This window comes from Passer domesticus, chromosome 4, assembly GCF_036417665.1.
Source record: "Passer domesticus isolate bPasDom1 chromosome 4, bPasDom1.hap1, whole genome shotgun sequence".
NCBI lineage: Eukaryota > Metazoa > Chordata > Aves > Passeriformes > Passeridae > Passer > Passer domesticus.
The window spans coordinates 74,436,419-74,459,829 of NC_087477.1; the positions used below are offsets into that span (position 1 = coordinate 74,436,419).

General features: G+C 43.2%; 2 protein-coding genes across 2 annotated transcripts; both read left to right on the forward strand.

Annotated features, from left to right (window-relative positions):
• Positions 1-922: 922 nt before the first annotated feature.
• LOC135300109 (C-C motif chemokine 3-like) lies at positions 923-2,454 on the forward strand. Its single transcript, XM_064419354.1, has 3 exons — positions 923-1,229; positions 1,470-1,575; positions 2,193-2,454. Exons 1-3 carry the CDS (start codon positions 1,121-1,123, stop codon positions 2,260-2,262), a joined length of 285 nt encoding a protein of 94 aa, XP_064275424.1. The 5' UTR covers positions 923-1,120; the 3' UTR covers positions 2,263-2,454.
• A 2,651-nt stretch (positions 2,455-5,105) lies between these two features.
• Positions 5,106-22,005, forward strand: LRPAP1 (LDL receptor related protein associated protein 1). The gene is made up of 8 exons (XM_064418798.1): positions 5,106-5,326; positions 16,612-16,756; positions 17,093-17,217; positions 18,529-18,649; positions 19,131-19,289; positions 19,836-19,918; positions 20,814-20,990; positions 21,306-22,005. Exons 1-8 carry the CDS (start codon positions 5,147-5,149, stop codon positions 21,369-21,371), a joined length of 1,056 nt encoding a protein of 351 aa, XP_064274868.1. The 5' UTR covers positions 5,106-5,146; the 3' UTR covers positions 21,372-22,005.
• The last annotated feature ends 1,406 nt before the right edge of the window (positions 22,006-23,411 follow it).

The following is a 23,411-nucleotide window of genomic DNA, read 5'->3' on the forward strand; positions in this document are numbered from 1 at the left end:
ATTTCCCTGTCATGATGCACTCATTTTCTCTCCTTGAAACTCTGGGTGAATAGGAGGGAAGTAGCAGCAGGGACTGGGCATTGTGAAGAGGAAAAGCCTGCAGCCACCCCAGCTCCAGCCCTGCTTGTGTTCCCTCAGCCCCTGCAGTACCATGAAGTTCACAGAAACAAATTGTAGGATCATTTATGTTGGAAAAGACCTTTCAGATCATCAAGCCCAACTGTTAACCCAGCACTACAAAGTTCACCACCAAACTATGTCCCTAAGCACCACATTTACATGTCTTTTAGATATATTTAGGGATGGTGACTCCACCACTTCCCTGGGCAGCCTGTTCTGGTGCTTGACAACCCTTCCAGAAAAGAATGTTTTCATAACATGCCCTGGCTCAATGTGAAGCCATTTTGTCTCATCCTGTCCCTTGTTACCTGGGAGAAGAGAGCAACCTCCACCTCACTACACGCCTTTCAAAAAGTTGCAGAGAGCAATAAGGTCCCCCTCAGGGGAGCGTCCTCTTCTACCATCAAAGAAACCTGTGGAAGAAGTTTTACAGCGACTTCTGTGAGCCAGAGAGAAGTTAAGATAAGAGGATCCATGTTTACCCCAGAAAGAATTTTCTACCAAGGTTGTTGACATAGAAACCAAGAAAGAAAGAAAGATAAATAAGAGAAAACCGCAACTGTCTATTGCAATAAGCACCTTGTTTGCCTTTTGTGATCAGTAAGTGTAAACTTACGAGTTTTGTAAGAATGTATAAAAAGCATACATGCTATAATAAAAACTGGCTTGCAGCCTTCTGAAAATGGAGTGTGTTGCTTTTTATTGTGACTGTCTCAACTACGACACAAACCCAGCTCCTTCAGCTGCTCCTCATAAGACTTGTTCTCTCTCAAATCTGAAAATCGCAGCCCTGTGGCTGGCACTTCCCTTTCTGCAGTTTCTTTACCTCACATGATTTTTGTGGTGTGATACATTCATTTTATTTCCTGAAATCCTGTGCCCACCCAGTGGTGTGGGTATAAAAGGAGATCGGCAGGAGGAGAGGCTACCGTGCAGAGGAGAGCCCTACAGACACCTCAGCTCCAGCCTCACTTGTGGCTCTCTCAGCCTTCCCAGCACCATGAGGGTCCCTGCAGCTGCCATGGCTGTTCTGCTCCTTGTGGCCATCTGCTCCCTGGCTGAGGCTGATCTCCGAGTCTCCAGGAGTGCTCCACCTGCTAAGAATAATGGTAGGTTCTCCTTCCCCAGGAGAGAGCCCCACCCCACTGATTAGACCCTCTTGTCTATGGAGGAGGCTGGGAGCAGGTGGTCATCACCAGTGCAGGGACTAAGCCTCAGAGATGGAGGTTTTCAGGGGGTGTTCCCAGAGGACACAGCACAGGTGATGGCAAATCCCCCGGGGAGCCACAGGCAGAGCCTCTGCTGTAGTGTGGGGTCTCACTGGGCCCATCTCTCTTCCCCCACATTAGCCAGAAACACCCCCTGCTGCTACTCCTACGTTTCACGCCCCGTTCCACGCCAACTGATCAGCTCTGCCTACATGACCAGCATGAGCTGCCCAAGGCCAGCTGTGGTGTAAGTACCCAACATTGCTGGGGTTCAGGGTGCACCAGCCAGGGCAGGGCCCCAAGGTGTCCAAGATCATCCAGGATGGGGAAGGGCATGGACAGGGACAACCAGGGTGCTGCCAGGAGGACCTAGCAAAAGCACCCTGATGCCCTGGCTGAGTGCCTCAGTGTTGTGGTTGGAGTGTGGAGGCTCCCTAGGGAGTCCCCAGAGGGCAACACTAAGGAACACTTAAACTGAGTGTTTTTGCTGGTAACAGCCAGCAGGCGAGGAGACTTCACATGGCTCTGAGGGTGCTAATTAGATGAGGGTTTATTGGGGGTCCCACCCCTGGGAGCAGCATGGTTTCTGAGGGAGAAGGGGGCAAGGGGGAGGGAGGGATGGGGAGAGAGGGAGAGCCTAGGGGAGAGAAGGGCCAAGAGAGGGTCTGGTCTCCCTCACACAGCTTAGCAGGGAGATTCCAAGTGGGCACAGAATAAGACTTGGGCCAATGGGATTACCGAGATGTGATACTTCAGGGGAGGATCCACAGGCTTGGAATAAACCTTACATTTTGGAGGGGTGAGACAGAGCATACCATTTAACTAAAATGTAACACCACACCTCAACACTGTTTTTCCCAAAAGCCTGATCACCAAGAAGGGGTCGCAGCTGTGTGCAGACCCCAAAGCTGACTGGGTGCAGAAATACCTGTAGGACTTGAAGCAGTACTGACTCCTCCCTGCTGCTGCTCCAGGGCAGTCGGCTCAGCCCCCACCACGAGACTGCAATAAGAGTGCTTGAGCTGCATCCTTCTTCAGAAGAAAAATTTATTACGATTGCCATACACTTGTTTAACTAAATTTTGCTTGCATAAATGCTTGAATAAAATGTTTGGCTTGTGAAATCCTTTGGGTGTCTCTGAAGTCCCTGCTGGAGCCCCAACATGACAGAAGTGACCCATGGGAAGCCTCTTGCCCTCCCCACTCCCTGGTTTTACTGCTACCCACTGTGCAGTGGCCCCATGACAGCTCCCACAGTACTTCCTTCTCTCCAGCCTGGACTCAGCTCCTGCATCCCAGCATGACCCAGACATACCTGTGGGGTGACACTGGCATCTCATCCAGTGCCATCATCATCATCTCATTTCTTGGGGCCCTGTCCACAGAGCACATCTGAAGCCCAGTAACAAACCTCCTGGGCCAGGCAGCCCTGCTGGGCATCTGCAACCAGCTCTTCGACATGCTTTCCCCAAAGACTAGAGGATGAGGACAGTCTTTGACTATCCCCCTCCTGGATTACAGGCCCCTGCAGTGGGGGAGCTGAGGTCCTGGTGCTCCTGGCTGCTGCTGTCCCCACATACACACTTGGTGCCAGAGGAGCAGGCAGCACTGTCCCCACCACTGACACCACCTCTGTCCTCATGCCACTGCCCAGCACTGGGGACATGAGTGGGACATCTCTGCAGGTGACACCAGCTCTGCCCCCGGGCCACACTCTGCTCTGCACCACTTCTGCTTGGGCCAGGACACACAGAACTATACCAAAAACTGGTCACTTGGGGTCACAGGGGTAAGGGCACTGCAGAATGACATCCAACAAGCCAACAGAAGCAAACTAATGGTGCTGCAGCCCCTATTTCTAAACATCTTTTGTGTAGCTCAAAAACTCAGGCAAACAAATGCATAAAGCTGTGCACAAGTACACACAAGACTAGAAAAAGATTGAGAACTTGTTGGAGTTTATAGAGCACAGAAGTTGAATTTATTTGCAGAGAGCCTGAAAACTCAGTATTTCAAATGACAGAAAAGATAGAACCACGTATTCCAAAATGACTGAAGAATACATACACAATCTGTAGTAATGACATTAAAAGAAGCTCTAAGTCCTAAAATTGATGCGTATATCTGCACAAGATTTGGGCAAGGCTGATGGACTTCTGTCTGTATCATCAGTTTGATGTACCTCAAAGTTCAATTCAATTGCTCTTCAATGCAATATGTAGTGCAACACTTTTGGCCACTTCTGCAATTCAGTCTTATAGCAACAGCTTCTAGGTTAATAACACTGAAAATCCCTGATTTAGGAAAAATGTGAAAGAGAAAACACAAGACTTTTATATTACTTACAAGGCAAAAACAACAGTCCAGTAAAAATCCTCCCTGGGGCACTGTTTTCACAAATCTCATTACAGTTCAGGCAATCTATTGGTTCTTATAAATACACCAACCCTGGATTAAATACTGTGCATTTTCACAGCATCATGGAGCTTTCTTCTCAATACAGCTTGACTTAATCCCCTCCCAAAATTGCCTGTGACCACTGCACTCTGGCTTCCTGGGGAGGACACACTGAGGCAGGAGGTTGGCACCATCAGGAGCGGCTCTCCTGCCCAAGAGCTGCACTGTGAGCACACACCACCGAGCCCAGAGCCATTCCCACACTTCACCCCTGGAGAAGAACCCAACCTGGGTGTCCCTGCATCCCTCACAACCCTCCTGCCCACACCCATCCCTCTGTGCTCTCCCGGTGTTCTTCTCTGCCGCCGCCAAGGGAGCACTGGGGAACCTGTCCCCATCCTTCCCTTCCATTGCCCGAGCTGCCTCGTCTTTTTCTGTGTACTCTTGGGCATTGTGTTAATATCTGAAAACTTTGTTTGGTGAAAGTAGTGGTGTTTGAACCCACTGTGTGCCCTTGTTCTCACACAGCTAATGTGAAAAACGCCAATCACTTGTTTTTGAAATTTTAAAAGTTTAATAGTAATAAAATGGTTATAAAAATAGTAATATAATTGGAATAATAAAATTTGAACATTTGACATTAGGACAACATGAGACAATAAAAACAAAGAGATACGGATGTCCGGGTACCTTTTTCTGGGCAACACAAGCCCGAAAAAGGACCCCCGTTAACAGAGGATTAACCCTTAAAAACAATTGCCTATTGCACATTCATACATCTCATACATGATGCATAAATTCTATTCAAACACAGGATTCTCTCTGGTCACCGTCAACTTCTTCCTCTTAATCCTCATGCCACCTTCCTGTCTGAGCGAGGTGGGAAGAAGTTAGTTTTCTGCTGATAAGGGAGCAATAAATTCCCTTTCTCTGAAAGGTTTAGTTGTCCTGTGGCTTCTATCTGGTGCGAGTCCTTTCTTAAACAAATATCTTGCACAGCATAGTTTCTATTGTAACATTATGTTATAACCTAAAACTATATTTAATACACTACTTAAGAAAATTAATATAGCATAACTTTCTAGCATAATACAATATTTATTTTAATACTTGCGAAAAGCCAACCATAAAATACACATTTTTCACAGCTAACATCAACACCGAGTATTGGGAGAGGAAACTACTCATAAAACGTGCTATATTCAGCATATTTTGTGAAGCAAGCACTGAGGAGAATGAGGAGGATGAGGAGAACGGCACGAAGAGAAACAGCTCAAATCTAACTCCTCTCACTCTCCCCACACCCAGACCAGACTGGATTTCGGACCCCGGCCGGCCTCGCCTCCGCTCGTCCCCAGCCGGGGGCGGGACGCGGCTCCCGCACGGCATCTCGGGAGTTGTAGTTCTCCCCGCGGCGCGACATGGCGGCTGTGCGGGCGCTGCCGGCTCTCGCCGCCGCGCTGCTCCTTGCTGCCGCCGGCCAGGCCAGCAAATACTCCCGGGAGGCCAACGAGGGGCTGGCGGGCGCCGAGGGCAAGCGGCGGGAGGCCGGAGAGTTCCGGGTGGTGAGGCTGAACCAGATCTGGGAGAAGGCGCAGCGGGTGAGTGGCGCGGCGCGGGGCGATGGCGGTGCGCGGAGGCAGCTCCGAGGCCGGGCCCGGCCGCTCCAGACACTCATTCCCCGTCAGGGAGATGGGGAGGAGCGGGGACCTGTGTGTGAGGAGAGGCCGAGGCTGCCTGGCCGCGGCTCGGGGCTGCGGTGGTTTTTGTTGTTTTCTCGGGCATGGCTGTCCCGACCGTCACGCAGCGAGCGCTCCGCTCAGCCCCGCTGTGCCGGCGGCGGGGAGCGGCCCTGCCCGGGAGAGGGGATGTGTGTCTGAGCCTGGGAGGTGTTCCCCTGCCCCTGCTTAAATGCAGCAGCTAAACCACATGCCCAGGAAGTGGGAAGAGAGGGGGAAGCCCCCGTGGTGCCGTGTAGGATCTGCGCTTGGCTCCCGAGCTCGCTGCTTGGGTGCTTTAGCCGTGTTGTTCAGGGCTGTGATGCTCTCATGTGTCTGAAGGCCGTGGCCTCGGTTCCTGCCCGGCACAGGGCAGAAGTTCACAGCAGGAGAAGAGGAGACCTCCACCCTGGTGCTTGTGTCGCCTGCATTCATATCAAGTGATGCAGACAAATGCAAGAGGACCAGCAAATGGGTTTCACCATTCCCAGATAAGAGCCTTAATTTTGGCAGTGAGTCATAACAGTACATGAGTTTCTCTCACAGCGGTCTACAAAAAAATTTAATTAAAGTGAAAATACAGTCAAATTATTTCATTACAGTGGAAATACCTACTTAGAAGTAAAAACAAGAGCTGCAGTGGGAGGAAAAGAATGCACTGCAGATACCCCCTGAATATTGTGGACCATGGGAATTAGGGTGATGACTGGTAAAGGTTCAGTTCTTTCCAGCAACGCAATATAGTTAACATTCATTTTGGATCTTCTGTATTCTGAATAGCCTGAGCTATTGAATTGGAGGTAGGGCATCCCTGGATTCAGCCAAAAACTTGAACCCTGCCATAGTGCTGCCTCCCAGTGTGCTAAAGGAGAGTAGGAAAATTACTCCTTTCCTCACTGGGAGACAGCTGAATGGGGCATAGGAAGGTGTGTTAATGAAACTCCAGCTGTTGAACTGACAGCTGAAAAAGAAACAATACTGAGACAAGAAATCTGTATTGATAGTAATGTCAGTTACCGCTCACCTTTCCAATTACATTATTTTCTCATGTTCATACCTGGCTCTTCTAGAATTAAAATTTGAGGTGCTTTACATCATCTGTGTTAAGATGCTAAAAGATGAAATGGGTTAACTCTGTCAGTAAGGAAGTAAGGTATTAAGTTTTGTTTCGTCGGGCCAGGGTTTTATGAGCCTTTAAAAGAAAACTTAATACACACAAAGGATAGCTCAGCTATTACCTTTGGAGGCAAATAATGAGCAGGATGGCTTCTGCTGCAGTGTTGGAAACCAAACTGTTTAATAAAAGGAAAAACAATAAACAGAAAATCCGATCCAGGTACAGAGGTCTGCTCCTGGTAAAACACCTTCACAAAAGCCTCGTCATTCTTTTGTCTTCTCTTTTTCTACCTGATGGCCCAGGCGGGATCTTTTGGCTCTCATCCAATTAGGTGACCCCAAGGTTTTAGTGAAGTCTCTGGGGTCCTATAAGGTGGCTTTTCACCTGATCGTTGGGAGAAACTTCTGGGCTTTCTTCCTTTTTTGGGGGACAAAGGCTAGTTTGTCCCTCTCTCATTGGGGGCATCCCCCTACACTCCTTCATCTCACCCCTTACTATACATTTAGAAAGAAAGAGGAGAAAGGAGTATAGATTAGAATGCTAATAATTTTTGCTGCCAATTCTCTATCTTAACTTTGGTGAAGTGTTTTTCCAGGTAGGCTTCAAATTTCTGGCTATATGTGTGACTTTTACATAGAGGTAGGTTTAACAACTTTTTTATCACAACAATAACTACAAAACTTTTTCAGTGCAAAACTTTCTTGTAAACAATTTTAACTAATGCAAACTTAGAAAACAGTCTTTGCTTCTATCCGTGGCTCAGTTGTTTGTGCATTCTTCTTCTGGTGCCGTCTGCTGCTCTCGGATCGGCTGCACTTGTGGCTTGACATTCTTTGCAGGGATCCATCGAAGACCTGTGTTTGTAGAAATGCATGCAAACCCCCGGCCCCATGTTACAAGAGGATGGGGTCCTGAAATCTGTCCTGTCTCTGGATCCTTGATGAAGACTGGTGGTCTTTCCTTGAGCTTTGCCTGACTGGTATTGCTGAAATGCCTGAAAATTGGTGGTACCTGCTCCATAAAGGAATTGTTTAAGAAGTTAAAAACATATACAGCTTTATTCAGCCTCTCTATTGTAGAAAGCACTTCTGTCCCCCCTTTTTGTCTTTCTAGTATCATTTTCAATGACCTGTGTGCTCTTTCTACAATAGACTGGCCTGTGGAAGAATGTGGAATACCTGTGGTATGTTTGATACCCCAAGTTTTGAAAAACTCTTGCAATTTATTAGAAATGTAGGCTGGTCCGTTGTCAGTTTTGACTTCTTGAGGAATACCTAGGGATGCAAATGCTTGTAAGAAATGTTTAATCACATCTCTACTTTTTTCTCCTTGATGTGCAGAAGCAAAAATTGCTCCTGAGAAGGTATCTATTGATACATGTATATGTTTGAACCTTGCAAATGACTGATATTGAGTGATGTCTGTTTGCCATATCTGCAGGCTATTTAAGCCTCGAGGGTTAACTCCTGTTGCTATTGCTGGTATAGCTAATTTCTGGCAATCTGGACATGACTGAACAATTGCTTTTGCCTGATTCTGAGAGATGTTAAACATTCTTACTAAAGCAGGTGCATTTTGGTGATAGAAAGCATGGCTCATTCTTGCTTGTTCAATAACATTAGGAAGTGTGTGCTGGATTGGCATGGCTAACAAATCAGCCATGGCATTTCCCTCTGCTAAGAAACCTGGAAGAGAAGAATGTGAGCGAATGTGCATTACAAAGTAAGGTTCTTGTCGAATGGAAAGAAGTAAGATTAACTGTTTGAGCAAACTATATAACTGATCATTAGCAACTTCTTTTAGCAGAGATCCTTCTGCTCTTTCCACCACACCTGCAACGTAAATTGAATCTGTTACTAAATTAAAAGGAAATGTGAATTTTGAAAAGACCCGTACAACTGCTGCCAACTCTGTAATCTGTGCAGAACCATCTACTTCCTCAATATCTGATTCCCATTTTTTTGTCTCTGAATTCTGCCAAGCAATCACAGATTTTTTAGACTTCCCAGAACCGTCTGTAAAAAATGTGATTGCCTCAAGGGGTATATTACTTCTTAAAGGCTTATGAATTAATTTTAAAGATGAACTTAATAGCTCATGTTTGGGACAATTGACTGAAATTTTTCCTGCAAAATTTTCCAAAGCAAATTGCATAACTTCTGAATTTTGAATTAACCATTCTAAGTAGATGGTTGTGACAGGCAGAAAGATTTCTGCAAAATCTCTTCCTGCAAGGGAAAGCATTCGAGATCTAGCCTTGATAATCAATTGTGAAATAATTTCAGGGCAAGTTGTTATAGTTTTACCCAATTGACGCGATAGGAAAACCCACTCTAAGATTATCAGATGGTCCTTCTTCTCTAGATCCCACTGGAATATCAAACCATGAAGTTGTGGACTCTCCCCTAAAACTGCAAACAAAAAAGACAGGTTAGGATTATACCGATGAGCCTGACGTGACTGGATGGCTCTCATCACTTTCTCTAAAGCATTTTGAGCTTCTTTGTTGAATTCTCGCGGTGAGTTTAAGGCTGTGTCTCCTCTTAACAAATCTGCCAGAGGAGCCAAGTCCTGATTTGAAAGGCCTAGTAGTGGACGAAGCCAGTTCAGAGTGCCTACAAGCTGCTGCACTTCATTCAAGGTCTTTGGATTTGTCCTTAGCTGGAGTGGTTGCGGGGTTACCGTTTGTTCTGTGATCCTGTATCCTAAATATTTCCAGGGAGGAAGTGTCTGTATTTTTTCTTTTGCTACAGTGAGTCCTGCTTTCTCTACTGCTGAGATGACCTGATCTGTTGTCTCCTGCATTGATGCTTGGTCCTTTGCTGCTACTAAGATATCATCCATGTAATGTAATATGAGAGAATTTGGATATTGTGCACGAACTGAGGAAAGTATTTTTGCAACATACCACTGACATATACTCGGCGAGTTGCGCATTCCTTGTGGAAGAACGAGCCAATGATATCTTTTCAAAGGTGCTTGCTGATTTATGGATGGGATGGAAAATGCAAATCTTGGTGCATCGTCTGGGTGCAAGGGAATATTGAAAAAACAGTCTTTTAAATCAATAACAGTTAGCTTCCAATCTTTTGGAATCATAACAGGAGAGGGTAAACCTGGTTGTAAAGAACCCATTTCTTGAATTACTTCGTTAATTTTTCTGAGATCCTGTAACAACCTCCATTTCCCACTGTTTGGCTTTTTGATTACAAAAACTGGAGTGTTCCAGGGACTAGTAGTTGGAGTTAAATGACCTTTGGTTAATTGTTCCTGCACTAACTGCTCTAAAGCAGCAAGTTTCTCTTCAGGTAAGGGCCACTGGCTGACCCAAATGGGTGTGTTAGATGTCCATGTAAGTTTTAAAGTGTTATGTCCATCAACAGCTTTTGTTAAAATCCAGTTTCTAACCTGAGATGCCATTGTGATAAAATGTCCCGTCCCCAAAGAACTATATCAGCTCCTACAATGAATGGTCTTGTGGTGGCAACACGACCTTCAGGCCCCTCAAATGTGACTGCGTGCGAGCTTCGAAAGCTCTCACAGTGACCACCAATACCTGCCAGCTGATCCAGCGTAGGCACGATGGTCCAGTCCTGTGGCCATTTCGATCTCGATATCAGAGTGACGTCTGCTCCGGTATCTATCAGGCCAGTGAGGGTGATGGCTTGCCCGAGGTGCTTCAGGACACAGGTGAGCTGAGGCCGCCCGCGGCTGATGTGCCTGGTCCAAGCGATGACAGCTGTGTTGTTCTGTGACTCTGGTAGGAGGAAAGCTTGCGCTATGGTTAACCCTTTGGGTAAAAAACATGGAGGGTCTAGACACAAAGCTAAGACTGTAATTTCCTGTGAACAGGTGACAGACAGCACAGTTGGAATGACATAAAAACCTTCTGCATGGGATCTGCTCACTCCCACTATTAAGAACTGACGTGGTTGTGGTTCAGGTCCCAGCTGTCCTGTAGACACTGTGTAAGCAACAGCATTGGTTAGCATCACTGGCTGGGCTGTAGACAGCTCCAGTCTGGTACCTGGGGACATTGTGGTCGGAAGTCCTGCAAGGATGTGTTGCAGTTCTGAACTTGGTGGCCTGTGGTGGTCTCTGGCCTCTGGTGCAGTGGTTTTTGTATCATTGCACGCCACTGCCCCGTGCTGGACTGCACGTTTCCCGGCAGATGGTACGAAAAACCCTGTGCTGGGTAAAAGCTGTTAGTATTGTGACAGAAACCTCTGCATCCACTGTTTCTTGGCAATGGCCTTCTGCGGGTCCTAGGACATCCCCTTTTAAAATGACCTCTCTGACCACACGAATGGCACGAGTCCCTTGGAATTTGTTGGTTCTCAATTGCACCTTTGAATGCTATTAAAGCTTCTGCTAGGGTTTGTGTTTGCCTTTCTACTGCTTTTTCCTGCTGCTTTAGGGTGTTTTCTTGAGCTGTTGTGATGGCACTGGCCAATACTTCTGCCTGCATGGCTGCTGCATGCTCAGGGGTGCTCAGGCGGTTGCAAGCATCTACTAGCTGTGTCAGGGTGGGCTCAGGATCCTGTGGTAATGTACGTAATGCCTTTTTACAGGTTGGGTTTGCATTAGAAATTGCAAGCCGTTTTAATAACTCTTGTCTGGCTCGGTCTATTGGAATCTGCTTTTCTAATGCCATTTTTAAACGGTCCAAAAACTTAATATAAGGCTCATCTATGCCCTGTTTTATTTCTGTGAAATCTAGTTCTGGCTTGTTGCCATCAGGGACCTGTAACAAAGCTGTTTTTGCTGCTTCTTTGACATCCTGCAATACTTGTCTACTAAGAGTTCGGGCTTGTATTTGAGGATCTGTATGAGCTCCTTTACCTGAGAGCTGATCTATAGTCAAATTTGCAGTAGCTGGAGTTCCTGCATAACCTCTTAAAAGGTCGTTTAACAAACGTTTCCATGCTAGTTCCCACAAAGAAAATTCTGTTGGAGATAGCAGGGATGTGCAAAGCTGTTTTAGATCATGTGGAGTGAATATGTTTGCTGTGAAGGTGGCCTGTAATAGGCTTCTGAAATAGGCAGAATCTCTACCATACAGACGAGAGGCTTTGCAAATCTCTTTTAACTCAGCAAAGTTGATTTGTTGCCATGTTTCCCTGGGTCCCGGACCTGCTGTGTATTTCACAGGAAAAACCTTCAATTTCGATGCAATTTCCCACTCTCCTTCCTGAACTGCATCCTTTCTTATCCTCTGCCAGGTATCTGTGACTCCCTGTGTGTTAAACTCTTCCTTAGATTGTTTGAAATTACATTGTGGAGCATAGGAATAGTTTGTTTTTTGTTCCGGTAAGTTATCGGACATGGGCGCCGCCATTTTGGACAGGGTCAGTTCCGGCGCATCACTTCCGGTTCCCACGCTCGGCAGAGAGGGGGTGTGTTGTCCCGGGCTGTGGGCGGGGAGCAGGGGCAGGGACACCGACCGGGCACCGCCTACAAAAGGGGCGCGTCCCTGCTCCGATGGACAGGAGCTCAGGGAGCAGCCACCCAGGGACTCCTGGGAGTCCGACGAGGATGGCGAGCCACGCCCACGAAGGACAGAGCTGGGCTCGGGGCTATAATGGCGATTGCCACGTGCTCTATTGTTCTCAGACTGGATTCTATCGGCTCGGCTTTTTCCAGTTTTACTGTCAAAATTCACCGATTTTGAACGCCAAAGCAAGGTTTTGAGAGGAGATATAGAGGACTTTGCTCTGGTAGGGTTTTTGGAAGACGGGTTTTGCAGACAAGCCTGGCCAGGGCTGGTCTGCTCCCCCCTGTCTCGGGATGGGGTCGGTGAGGCAGGCGGGGGGGCAGCTGGCCTGGCTGCCTCCCGGCCCCTCCACCGGGGTTTCTCGGCTGGGATAAAGGAAGGTTTTTGGGTCCCCTCAGAACTTCGCTTTCTCCTGTCTTCTCTGTCCTGCCTGCATTCTGCTCTCTCCCTGGTCTTTGCTTGCTTTTCATTTTCCATTATTACAAATTTCAATACCGTCCTGAATATTGGACGCAGCTTTAAGTTGGACTTCTTGTTCTTTTCTGTGTTATATAATTTCAGTCCAACTGAATCCCAGAAGTCTGGATCGAGTTTCTGAGACATGTCTGAGTTTGGAAACTCTTGTAAGACCCATTTTACAAGCTTTTTAAGCTGTTTTTTGTCAAACTGAATATCTTGGATTTCCAACTTATAGTTAAAATACGAAAAAAATTCCTGCTCAGCTACTGACAACCGATTCCCCATGGTGAAACTCACCGAGTCTTCTGGTCGTCCTTCTTGGTATAGACTTTTTCCCGGGTCCTGGGTGCAACAGTTTCAGCTTAGCCGATTCACAGTATCCTCTGAGGGTGTGCCGTTTGCTCCCGTCCCGTCTGAATTATAGCCTCTTCTTCACCGGTATGAGGCTTCGATTTGGGATTCCCTCTAAACCTCAAATCTCTTCTTCTGAGTTTTCTTTTTTAACGCGACAAAAAACTCAGGTGCAGGCCTGCTTCCCCAAAAACGCAAATACCAAGGAAAATTGTCCTATTTTGATTGAGGTAATCAAAAATTCCTAGACCATCTTCCTCAATATGAGAAATTCTGTCCAGGTGCCACGTATTAAGTTTTGTTTCGTTGGGCCAGGGTTTTATGAGCCTTTAAAAGAAAACTTAATACACACAAAGGATAGCTCAGCTATTACCTTTGGAGGCAAATAATGAGCAGGATGGCTTCTGCTGCAGTGTTGGAAACCAAACTGTTTAATAAAAGGAAAAACAATAAACAGAAAATCCGATCCAGGTACAGAGGTCTGCTCCTGGTAAAACACCTTCACAAAAGCCTCGTCATTCTTTTGTCTTCTCTTTTTCTACCTGATGGCCCAGGCGGGATCTTTTGGCTCTCATCCAATTAGGTGACCCCAAGGTTTTAGTGAAGTCTCTGGGGTCCTATAAGGTGGCTTTTCACCTGATCGTTGGGAGAAACTTCTGGGCTTTCTTCCTTTTTTGGGGGACAAAGGCTAGTTTGTCCCTCTCTCATTGGGGGCATCCCCCTACACTCCTTCAGTAAGGCTTATTAAATTCTGTTGTGTGAGCTGGATTTTAGATAAGCAAAACCTACCTGAATGAAATTTGTCACCATCTAAACTTCATTTTTGAGTACAATTGTCACCCAGCATGTGCTTTATAAAGTGATTTTTCAGTATGTCTGGGCAATATATGAAATAAGAGGAAAACTTTGCCCGTCTGTTACATCTGCTTTGAAATAGTTCAATGCATCAATGCAGAACTCTTCATTCCTTTATTTTGGTAGTAATAGAGAAACTGCTGAGAACAGGGAACTTCTTTGTTTTGATATAAAAGTCAGATACTGCAATTCAGCATTGCAACACACAGCTGGAGAAGCAGTTCTTAAAAAAGCCCCAAAACATTACTTAATGGAACCCGGAGCTGGCAACCCAGACTTTCTTCTTGTTTTCCTGAGGGTGAATGGGAGGGAGTGCTTGATCTTTCTCCAGGATGTCTTTTCAGAAATAGTAAATTTGTAGTAAAGAGCTCTTTCCTCTTGGAGGCAAGAGTGCAGGTAATGACTGTAGCCAGCCCAACAGCAAATGATGTGATTGTTGTGAAGTTCAACAAGTTTCCAGCACTCATTCCCAGAATTGCCAGATACCTGTCTTGGGTGTTAATGTCCAGGCAGCATAAGGATTGAGGAATAAGGAATGAGTTTAAGGAGCTTGTTGTTTGGTTATTTAATCATTAAACTTAACTTTTCACCTCTGCTTCTAGTTAGTTATTCCAGCATGTGAGTGATGTGAGTAAAGTGATGAGGAGTCTTACCATTGGCATTTTTTACCTGGTGTACTCAGGGTCCAACATGGGATAACCTTCCTTAAAGGAAGTAGATCTTGAACTGAATACTTTAACTTATGTATCCACTCTGTATTACATTAATGGGACAGGCAAGGGACTTCCAAAAGGTTTCAAAGAATTTATAATGCTTTTAAGGACACTTACTTTAGTTTCCTACTAAATTATAATGAGAATTAGAAATATATTGCTCTAATTGGGAGAAATTTGAGTAGAATCTTGTTTTCTCTTAAGGAATAGTGGGCTTAATGTAGTTCCTTAGTATTTATTAAGACTTTAAGATGTTTGATTGATGATGTCTGCAGACTTCCTGTTTAGAAGTTCTGATATTCTTTTCTATATCTTCTAGAAAACAGAAAGCTGTATGTGTTTGTGGGATTGCACTAACTGCAGAAGTGCTCTAACATAAACTGCACTGTGTAATCTTTTATACAGTACTGTGTTTCTGATAACAAGGTCACATATGAAATATTTTATTTTATTATATTTGCAGTACTTAGGAGCTAAATTACTTCTTATCTAATTATGCCTGGCTATTTATTCCTGTATTTCCTCAGCCCCACTACATATTATGTCCACACTGCTTGAACGCTGACTAGTATTAGAGTACGTAACTACCAAAGACTAAATGAATGCTAGGTCAGCTTGAAATTTTGTGAGCTACAGAGAAAACTACCAACAACCAAGATGCTTGGCCATTCCATTCACAATTTGTAGCAAACCATTCATTCAGTCTTGAAGCTTCAGGGCTCAGTTCTTGCTGAGGAAAATGATACTTGGTGCCACTGCAGCAGTGTCACTTGGGCTGTCCAGGTCATCCTGCACCAGGAAAGTAAACAAGTTCATTATTAAGGTTTTTCTTTTACTCAGCACATACTAAGAACCATAAATAAAGTGGTTCCTTCTAAGTGCTTTGTTTATGTAAAGCAGTTCCCCAAAAGTAGATGGTAAAGGACACAGCAGGGACACTCCTTTGCTTTAGTATTAGAGGGATCAGAAGTTTTAATGTGTTCTATACGTATTATATTTACCCATGATTCTAACTACTCTAGATTTTAGTAATTTCAGTAAGCCAAGTGCAAAATGCAGAGAGAAAATAGTTTAAAAATCAAAATAATTGTATGCAGTGGCACAAGATTAATTACTAGGACAGCCTATGATGGAAACATAAACAATGATGTGGATACTTTCCTGAATTCTTGTCAGTAGGAAGTACATCAGCTTAAAGTAATTACACTTTTCCTAGTTACTTTTAAATAATCAACTGACACACAAAGTCACGACTGAATCTTTTCAGTATCATTCAGATGTTTAAAAACAATACTGAGCTCTGAGTCTGTGTTTATTAAACATACTCACTGAAAATGAGAATTTTTATAATCTGTTAGCTGGTTTTAATGATAAAAAAAAACCCCTCCAATAGATAAACTTGTGCTAGGACTGATGAGCCCCGGTGGTTTCCAGCTGGATCTGAGCTCCCAGGAGCTGGGCATGCAGTAGCTGGAGGGGTTTTATCTCCTCCCTTCTCTGGGCTTCTCCTCACCTCACCATCTGTTTTTTGACCATGTAGACAAAAAAAAAAAAAAAGTGGTTCTGAAGTATTAAGATGGTTTGTTACATTTATTTGTTTTAAACTGAATAATTAAGGTGACTAAAATCTGGAAGTTCAATATCAACTCACAGCAGTGCTGCTTAGCCAACCACATATTAGTCATTGTTCCTGTTTTCTCTGTAGCTCACAAAATTTCAAGGTAACTTAGCATTCATTTAAACTAATTTTTTTTCTTTCTTCAGCCTCAATGTTTTATTTTTTTTTTTTCTAGTATGTTAGACAGGAATACCTCTAGGTTTTGTATGTTTTAGAGCCATAAAACATAAACCATGTTAAGAAATTATGTGAAAATTTTTTTTTTTTTCATTTTGATGATAATAAAAATTGCTGATGAAGTGGCTCTTTGACCTGCAAGGCCATCCTCAGTGACCTGGTAAACTGAAAAATTGTACTAACCAATAAAGTTTTTCAGCTCACTGTAACTGTATGGTTGGAAGATGGTCCACAAGAAAGCACGTGTGGTGACAATGACACGTTGTTTGAGAGTAATTGCTGTGCCATATTGGTTGTTATGTATCTGTACTGGTTCCTGAGGTAGCTGTGAAGCAAAAGGGAACTCCACATAACTAAATATAAACTTTTCTGTGTTCCTGTTAGCTCCACCTCTCTGCTGTGAAACTGGCAGAGTTGCATAGTGATCTAAAAATACAAGAAAAAGATGAGCTGAGCTGGAAAAAACTGAAGGCTGAAGGGCTGGATGAAGATGGAGAGAAGGAAGCCAAGCTCAGACGAAACTTAAATGGTAAGGGCTGTCTTGCAAAGAAGGAGTTTAAACTTTGCATCACACACACACACACATGGTTAGACACTTGTGTTTATTGAATAACAGGTTGTCTTTGTGGACACTGAGCACACAACAAGTACTTTGCAGGTCAGTAGGGAACTGCAGGAGCCTAACAGAGTCCTTTGCTCCCAGTAATTTCAGAAGAGGTCACCTGGGACCACAGTGTCTCGAACTGTTAGCTGCTCCTCCATGAGCTGCAAAGCCAGCTCTGCAAGTCACAAATGTAGCCCATCTTTCACCTTCCATGCACCCACAGTTAGTTCTCATGTTTCTCTATCTTCTATTCCCTTGCAGTCATTATGACTAAATATGGAATGAATGGAAAGAAGGACTCTCAGCTAGTTGATACCAACTATATTAAAGATGGCACAGAAAGTGACACACTAGATGATCCAAGACTGGAAAAATTATGGAGCAAGGTGAGTAAGATTTCCAGGAACTGGAGTGTAGGAAATCAGTATTTCTTCACTGAACTCTTAGCTGTGTCTTCTGAGAGCACTCAGACTTGGAAATTAATGGCTTTACTGCTCTTTTGTTAAGTACTAAACCAAGCTGCCTTGCTCTGTAGCTCACATCTTCATGCCCTGAGGGAAGCCCACCTGCATCCAGACCATCCAGCTGTGGCAGGTTGTCTTTGGCAAATAAAACACCCACATTAATCCGAAGGGGGGACTCTGGGTCCCCTGAGGTCAGACAGACCTGAACTCATGACTTTCCTTCGCGTGACTGTCACATGTGTGGTAGTATATCTGTGGTGTTTTCCCAGTTTTCTTATTGTTGTTTGTGGATGTTTTAGAAAGATGCGTTTAAAATAGAACCATTTTGTAGACTGTCTAAAAGTTAAGTGTGTTGTGGGAAAGGGTTTTAAATAAGGGCTTTCTCAATCTAGTATTCAACTGAAAATTTTCAGGATTTGCATTAATGCATAAAAAGTGGAAGATGTAGCGTCAAGTTTGGGCAGTTAAAACTGACAAAGTTATAATCTTCAGAAATTAAATAATTCAAATTTTAAGAAGCAACTAGTCGGGTAAATCTAAAGAATTCTCCCATGAGTCTAGTGCAGTGATAGTAAAGCAGAAAAAAGGTTTGCTGGATTTTAAAATGTTACTATAACTAGATACAGCTTTGGCAAGGAACATATGTCCTGTTCTTTGGGGAACAGTAAAGTGCAAAAGGAGAAATATTCCCTAAGCAAAAACAAGGGGCTCTGAATAGGTTTCAGAAACATTCACTTTTGATCAGGCATTGCAGCAAGTATGCCACCAGATGTGTAGGTAGTGTCCCAGCTGTGTGAGCAGGGCTTACTTAATAGTTAGACAGCAAGTGCACAGCAGTGATAAAATCTTCACAGGACTGTGTTTGATATCAGGCTGCATCCCTCATGCAAGTGGTTCCCTTACAGTTGTCTGTGGAGCTCCATGGCCCTTATTTCTATATTAAATTGTTTCCCATGGAACAGAAATGCCAGACACTCTTCACTGGGTAGTCCATAGCAAGTCCAGCTTTATAAGTCTGAAGTAAACTTCTTTTGACATGATTAAATGCGTCTTATCCATCAACGTCTAAATCCTGACCACATACAAATATTAAGAGAATTAAAACAAAAGATCTAAAGAAAAGCTGCACTTAATAATTTTCTAAATGTGGTGAGAAGTGGGAAGGTGTTTTGGCAGTTGAGGGCACTTGAAGCACTCGGCCTGGAAAGGATAATGAGCTCATGTTTCTTTCAGGCTAAGACCTCTGGTAAGTTCTCTGACGAGGAATTGGATAAGCTTTGGCGAGAATTTAAGCATCACAAAGAAAAGATTCGTGAATACAATATTCTGCTGGAGACTGTGAGCAGAACAGAAGGTGCATGAACATTTCTCTGATGTTTCAAGATCAGTACATCTCTTTTCTCTGCCCATTGTTTCCATCACTTCCAAATTTCTTTGAAGCTCCTCACATTTCTGTCAGAACCATTTGCAGGTGCTGGCATTTTCCGGGGTTTAGTTCTGCATTAGCTGCCAAAATTCTTGTCAACTAATGAAACTGTTGCCATTTCAGTTTTGTGATTCTGCCTGCATTTCCTGCAGGAAAAATGCCATCAGATTAGCAATGATGGCCATTGCAGTTTACAGGAAATCATGGAGCAAGCCTAAATTCACTGCTGCAAAATGCGATTCTAAAGTCTGCACAAAATGCATGTTTTATCTCACCAGCTTTATTTGCACTCAGCTTAAATCCTAAGCACTTAGCATTTTTTTATTCAGCTCAGATTTGGGGGATTTCTAGAGTTTCTGAGCTATCAAGATTTGGCCCACAATCAATAATACTTACTGTTCTTCAACAGATATGCACAAAAATGTTATCAATCCATCTGAGGAGAACCTGGTGAAAGAGGAAATCTTGCACAACAAACACAGAGAACTCAAGGAGAAGTTAAGAAGCATCAATCAGGGATTTGAACGTTTGCGTAAAGTCAGTCACCAGGGATATGACACAACCAGTGGTATGATACAGCGGGGTTTGTGCTTCCTTGGGATTCATTTATTTTTTAAAAACTAAAATCTGTGGGCAAGGGCATAGTCACAGTATCACAGTATCACAGTGTGTCGTGTACCACAGTGGGCTGAAGAGATAGAGCCAGCCAGTCCTGTTTAGAACCAAACACTGGAAGCCTAATGAAAGCATACAGTCAGTGTGTTAAGAGGATAGTTCTGTCTTCCACACCCCCATCAGAAGGGATATTGCCCCCCCAGGAGGGCAGGTAGATGAGACAACATGCAGAGCAAGCAATGCCTTCATCCAGTTCCTCAGGTTTGGCTTTTTTTGCTTTTAAAAACCTACTTGTTTTACCTAGCACTAGTATCTAGTTTTATGCAGTACTTGGATGCTTCTCCCTTTTCATCTAAATAGATCTATTAGAAATGCAGTGCTTATTGTCTCTGTTCTTAACTATTTGTATGTGAGAAAGCATCTCTCTTCATCTTTTATAGAGGCTGGGCATTAAAAGCATTGTGTCCAGATTTTCATTTTGTTATATGTGTTTGTTTAGAATTTGAAGAACCAAGAGTGATTGATTTGTGGGACATGGCCAAATCAGCTAATTTCACTGAGAAAGAACTTGAATCTTTTCGGGTAGGTAGAATTCCAGTGACTTCTCTTGCAGGAAGATATTTTGCCACATAAAGAAACACTTGCTGTTACTCTGATTGCAGCAACTTCTGTATTACCCTCCAGACACCGTAAAAAAGTCATGCTGCCTTTTTAATACTTCAGATATATAGACATGTGTATAACTTAATCATATGCTGGTTCTGTTATAATCAGCAGAATGAAAATTCTGCATCCTCTCAAAACAACTGTTGCATAATTTGAATCTCTGAAAGATCAGGTTCCTCTTCTTTGTTGTCAAGGCACCAGATTTACCCCTCTTACAAATGTCTTAATTATGTCCTTGGGAAGCACTGTAATCTCTATACCCAGCAATTTCCCTCTCATGCTCATCTCTTGTACTGTTAACTTCCCATGTTGGAACTGTGTTGAGCTGACACAAAACTATGGTGATAAAGACTGCTTTTCAGGGAAATAATAGAGAAATCCATTCCTGTGCAGTTCATACCACTTTTATTCAATTCAAGTTATATAAAGATTTGATTTTTTTTTTTAAATCTGACTCTGCCTGTTTATCAGATTTTAAAAAGAGGCTTTTTTAAAAATTTGTCTCTCTCCCTTCAGTCTACTGTTCTTATGCCTAAATTTTTGCTTGGTGTTCTCTGCTCTCATCTTGTAGCACCTCACAGCCACCCACAGTCTCCTTTTGAGGACTCTGCAGTGGGTCGTATTCAGCACTGCTTTCAAAATCAGCAGTCTGGTGGTGATGGTAATGGGTTGTCCAGACATTCTTAAGAAGCGGGGAACTGAAAAACCTTTCTGCGCCTGACATAGTAAAGTATCATTAGGACTGTCTTGGCAAGAGAAAGGAAGGCTTGGAAAGCAACTCTTCTGAAGCTGTGTGTATTTGTTATCTTAGGAGGAGCTGAAACATTTCGAAGCAAAAATTGAAAAGCACCATCATTACCAGAAGCAATTAGAGATTTCACACCAGAAACTGAAGCATGTAGAGGGAACTGGAGACAAGGATCATCTAAACAGAAACAAAGAGAAATATGCCATGCTGCAAGAAAAGACAAAAGAACTAGGATATAAGGTCTGTATAAATCCAGTGTTACATACATGTTGAAAGTTTAACTCAGTAGCAGAGGGGAAGTAGATTATCCAGTGCTGATTTTTCATGCAAGCTGAATGACTTCCAGAAGGGGAGTTCAAGACACATCTGTTCTCCATGTTTAGTACAGCATACACATAATTGTTTTTTATAGACCTAGTTCTAAAAGGCCTGAAATCTTCCTGCTCTCTGCTCTTTCTGTTGTTACAAATACTCGTAGCAAAATCTGAATGTATCACTATATTGATAATTCACTGTCTTCTTGAAATTTTTTTGTGTGTTTTGTTTTCCTGATAGGTAAAGAAACACTTGCAAGACTTATCCAGCAGAATCTCTCAAGGTCTTCAACACAATGAACTATAAGAATTTGTTCTGCTTCATGGGATCAGTCTGTTAACACAAAGCAGTTAATGTGATTTTTGAACAGGGCTTACCAAGGAGTCCTTCTGAAATAGTAAGGATTGAACAGAGTGTCCTGTAAGATTTTTTTTGGTCTACTTAATTACCAGTTTTGTATTTGCACTGTAAAAAAATTAAATGATTAGATTAAATATTTAGGTTGCACATCTTGGATCATAAAAAACGTACATCTGAATCAAGTAGCAGCCTTTGAAATAATCAGTTTTGTCAAAAGGAAAAAATATGTGAACTCTCAAAGGATTTCTGCTAGTAAAAAAATACTAATCTTATAATCAGGTAAGGTATTCTGATCAATGAAAGCAAACACTGAGGTACAGAAAGGTTAAGCAAAGGCCTGAAAAGTCTTTATTTCAATCCTTGGTCTATTACATTTCCTACTTGAGGTTACAAAAATATTTTTACTGCTCAGAGCTGCACTGTATGTTAATCTTTCATGTGAGAGGGGGAGGGAGTAATGAGGGAACAAGTACTGAGGTCAATTTGCACAGTTTAGTTATTGACTAACGTGTGTGTACAATTATCTTCTTCATGGTTGCTTTGGTTTTGCTACACTTGGTCATTAAAAAATCAAAACAAATACTGGTGAGGCTTTTTTTTTCACCTTCCCTTTCACATAGTGAGAAGTAACCAGACGTGTTTTTTGAGCATGTTGCTAATTCCTGTAATGTTCATTCATGCATCAGCTTGTAAGAGAGGAGGGGTAGTTTTGCACCACAAGGATGTGTTTCTATGTTCTGAATAGGCAGAAAGATTTCTGAAGCAGCTTATCTCTGAATGTATATTTCAGTTCAATCTCCAGTAAAGAGTATCACTTCTCCTTTCATGACCATATTTTTCTGGTCAGAATTTTGGTACACATCAGACACGTGGGTTGAAATTGTCTATAATAACAAAGCTGACCCTTTCTTTCAAATGAAAGTTTCAAATGAAACTGTTCCAGGAAAAAGGCCAAGGTCCAGTGTGGGTGAATCATTACAGCTGCTTGGTTGGAGCTCTGTCCCTCACAGATGGCAGTGCTGAGGTGTGCTGGATCAGCAGCTGTCCTCAAGCCTTGCTTTCCCTGCCTGTTCCATGAGAAATATTGAAGAGACCCATTCAGTCAGAATAGGCCACTCATCCTGGGTCATCATGGTTTAAAAGTAACACAATTCTTTACTTAAAAACTGTATCTTCATGTGCAAGGAATCTGAACCAAAACTGTGGTAGCAGTCTTACTTTGAGATTTTCTTTGAAGCTAGAATTTTTTTTTTCTTTTTTTTATTTTTTTAATTTAATGTAAGCTAAGAGTTATTTATATTGCAGAGAATCGCTGTCCATCACAATAAGAAGCCACCACTAATATTAGCAGTCTCCTTAGAGACAGCTCTGTTCATGTAGTTTATGGCATACCTTTAGTTGGCAAGCTAAAATAAGTAAATCTGAAAATAGCTACAGGCCATTTATGAGAAAACTGTTTTGGTTTTTTTTTTTTCAAATGCTACACACTTCTTCCCCAGACTATGGCTTTAAGGGCTGCTCAGCTTCTGTATCAGAGCAGTAGCTGTATTATCTTACATGTTTGTCTACATCAATTCCCTGTGAATGCAGAACAGAAATTAATCTATATTATGTCAGAAAGCAAAGACTTCACTATGTCCTTCAGTTTCCCCTTTGGCAGGGTGAGAACTAAATCTGTGAGCTGCAGGTCAGTTTGGTGGCTGTAGGCTGGGTGTGGAGGGTCCCACAGCAATGGCCCCTGGGTGAAGAATTTGCACACATGCAGTAAGTGCACATGCAGAGGAGAGATGTTACATTCATATTTTCTGAAAAATCCCTGTTTTCAGAAAATGCCCAGGATTTTTCTCCTAGGAAGCTGAAAAGCCTCAGAGAAAAGGCAAAACAATAATTATCTCATTTGCTTCTCGTGTTTTGCTCCTTTGGAATGTAGCTAGAGATTGTTTATCAACAGTTGATTGTTTCATTAGTTTTTGGTGTGAATTGTTT

Bases quoted from the DNA above. Each gene is read 5' to 3' on its own strand.
- LRPAP1 (XM_064418798.1), top strand. From the start codon at position 5,147: ATGGCGGCTGTGCGGGCGCTGCCGGCTCTCGCCGCCGCGCTGCTCCTT. The intron at 19,290-19,835 runs GTATGATACAGC...GTGTTTGTTTAG, and splicing joins GGGATATGACACAACCAGTG to AATTTGAAGAACCAAGAGTG. The intron at 20,991-21,305 runs GTCTGTATAAAT...TTTTCCTGATAG, and splicing joins CAAAAGAACTAGGATATAAG to GTAAAGAAACACTTGCAAGA.
- LOC135300109 (XM_064419354.1), top strand. From the start codon at position 1,121: ATGAGGGTCCCTGCAGCTGCCATGGCTGTTCTGCTCCTTGTGGCCATC. The intron at 1,230-1,469 runs GTAGGTTCTCCT...CCCCCACATTAG, and splicing joins TCCACCTGCTAAGAATAATG to CCAGAAACACCCCCTGCTGC. The intron at 1,576-2,192 runs GTAAGTACCCAA...TTTTCCCAAAAG, and splicing joins TGCCCAAGGCCAGCTGTGGT to CCTGATCACCAAGAAGGGGT.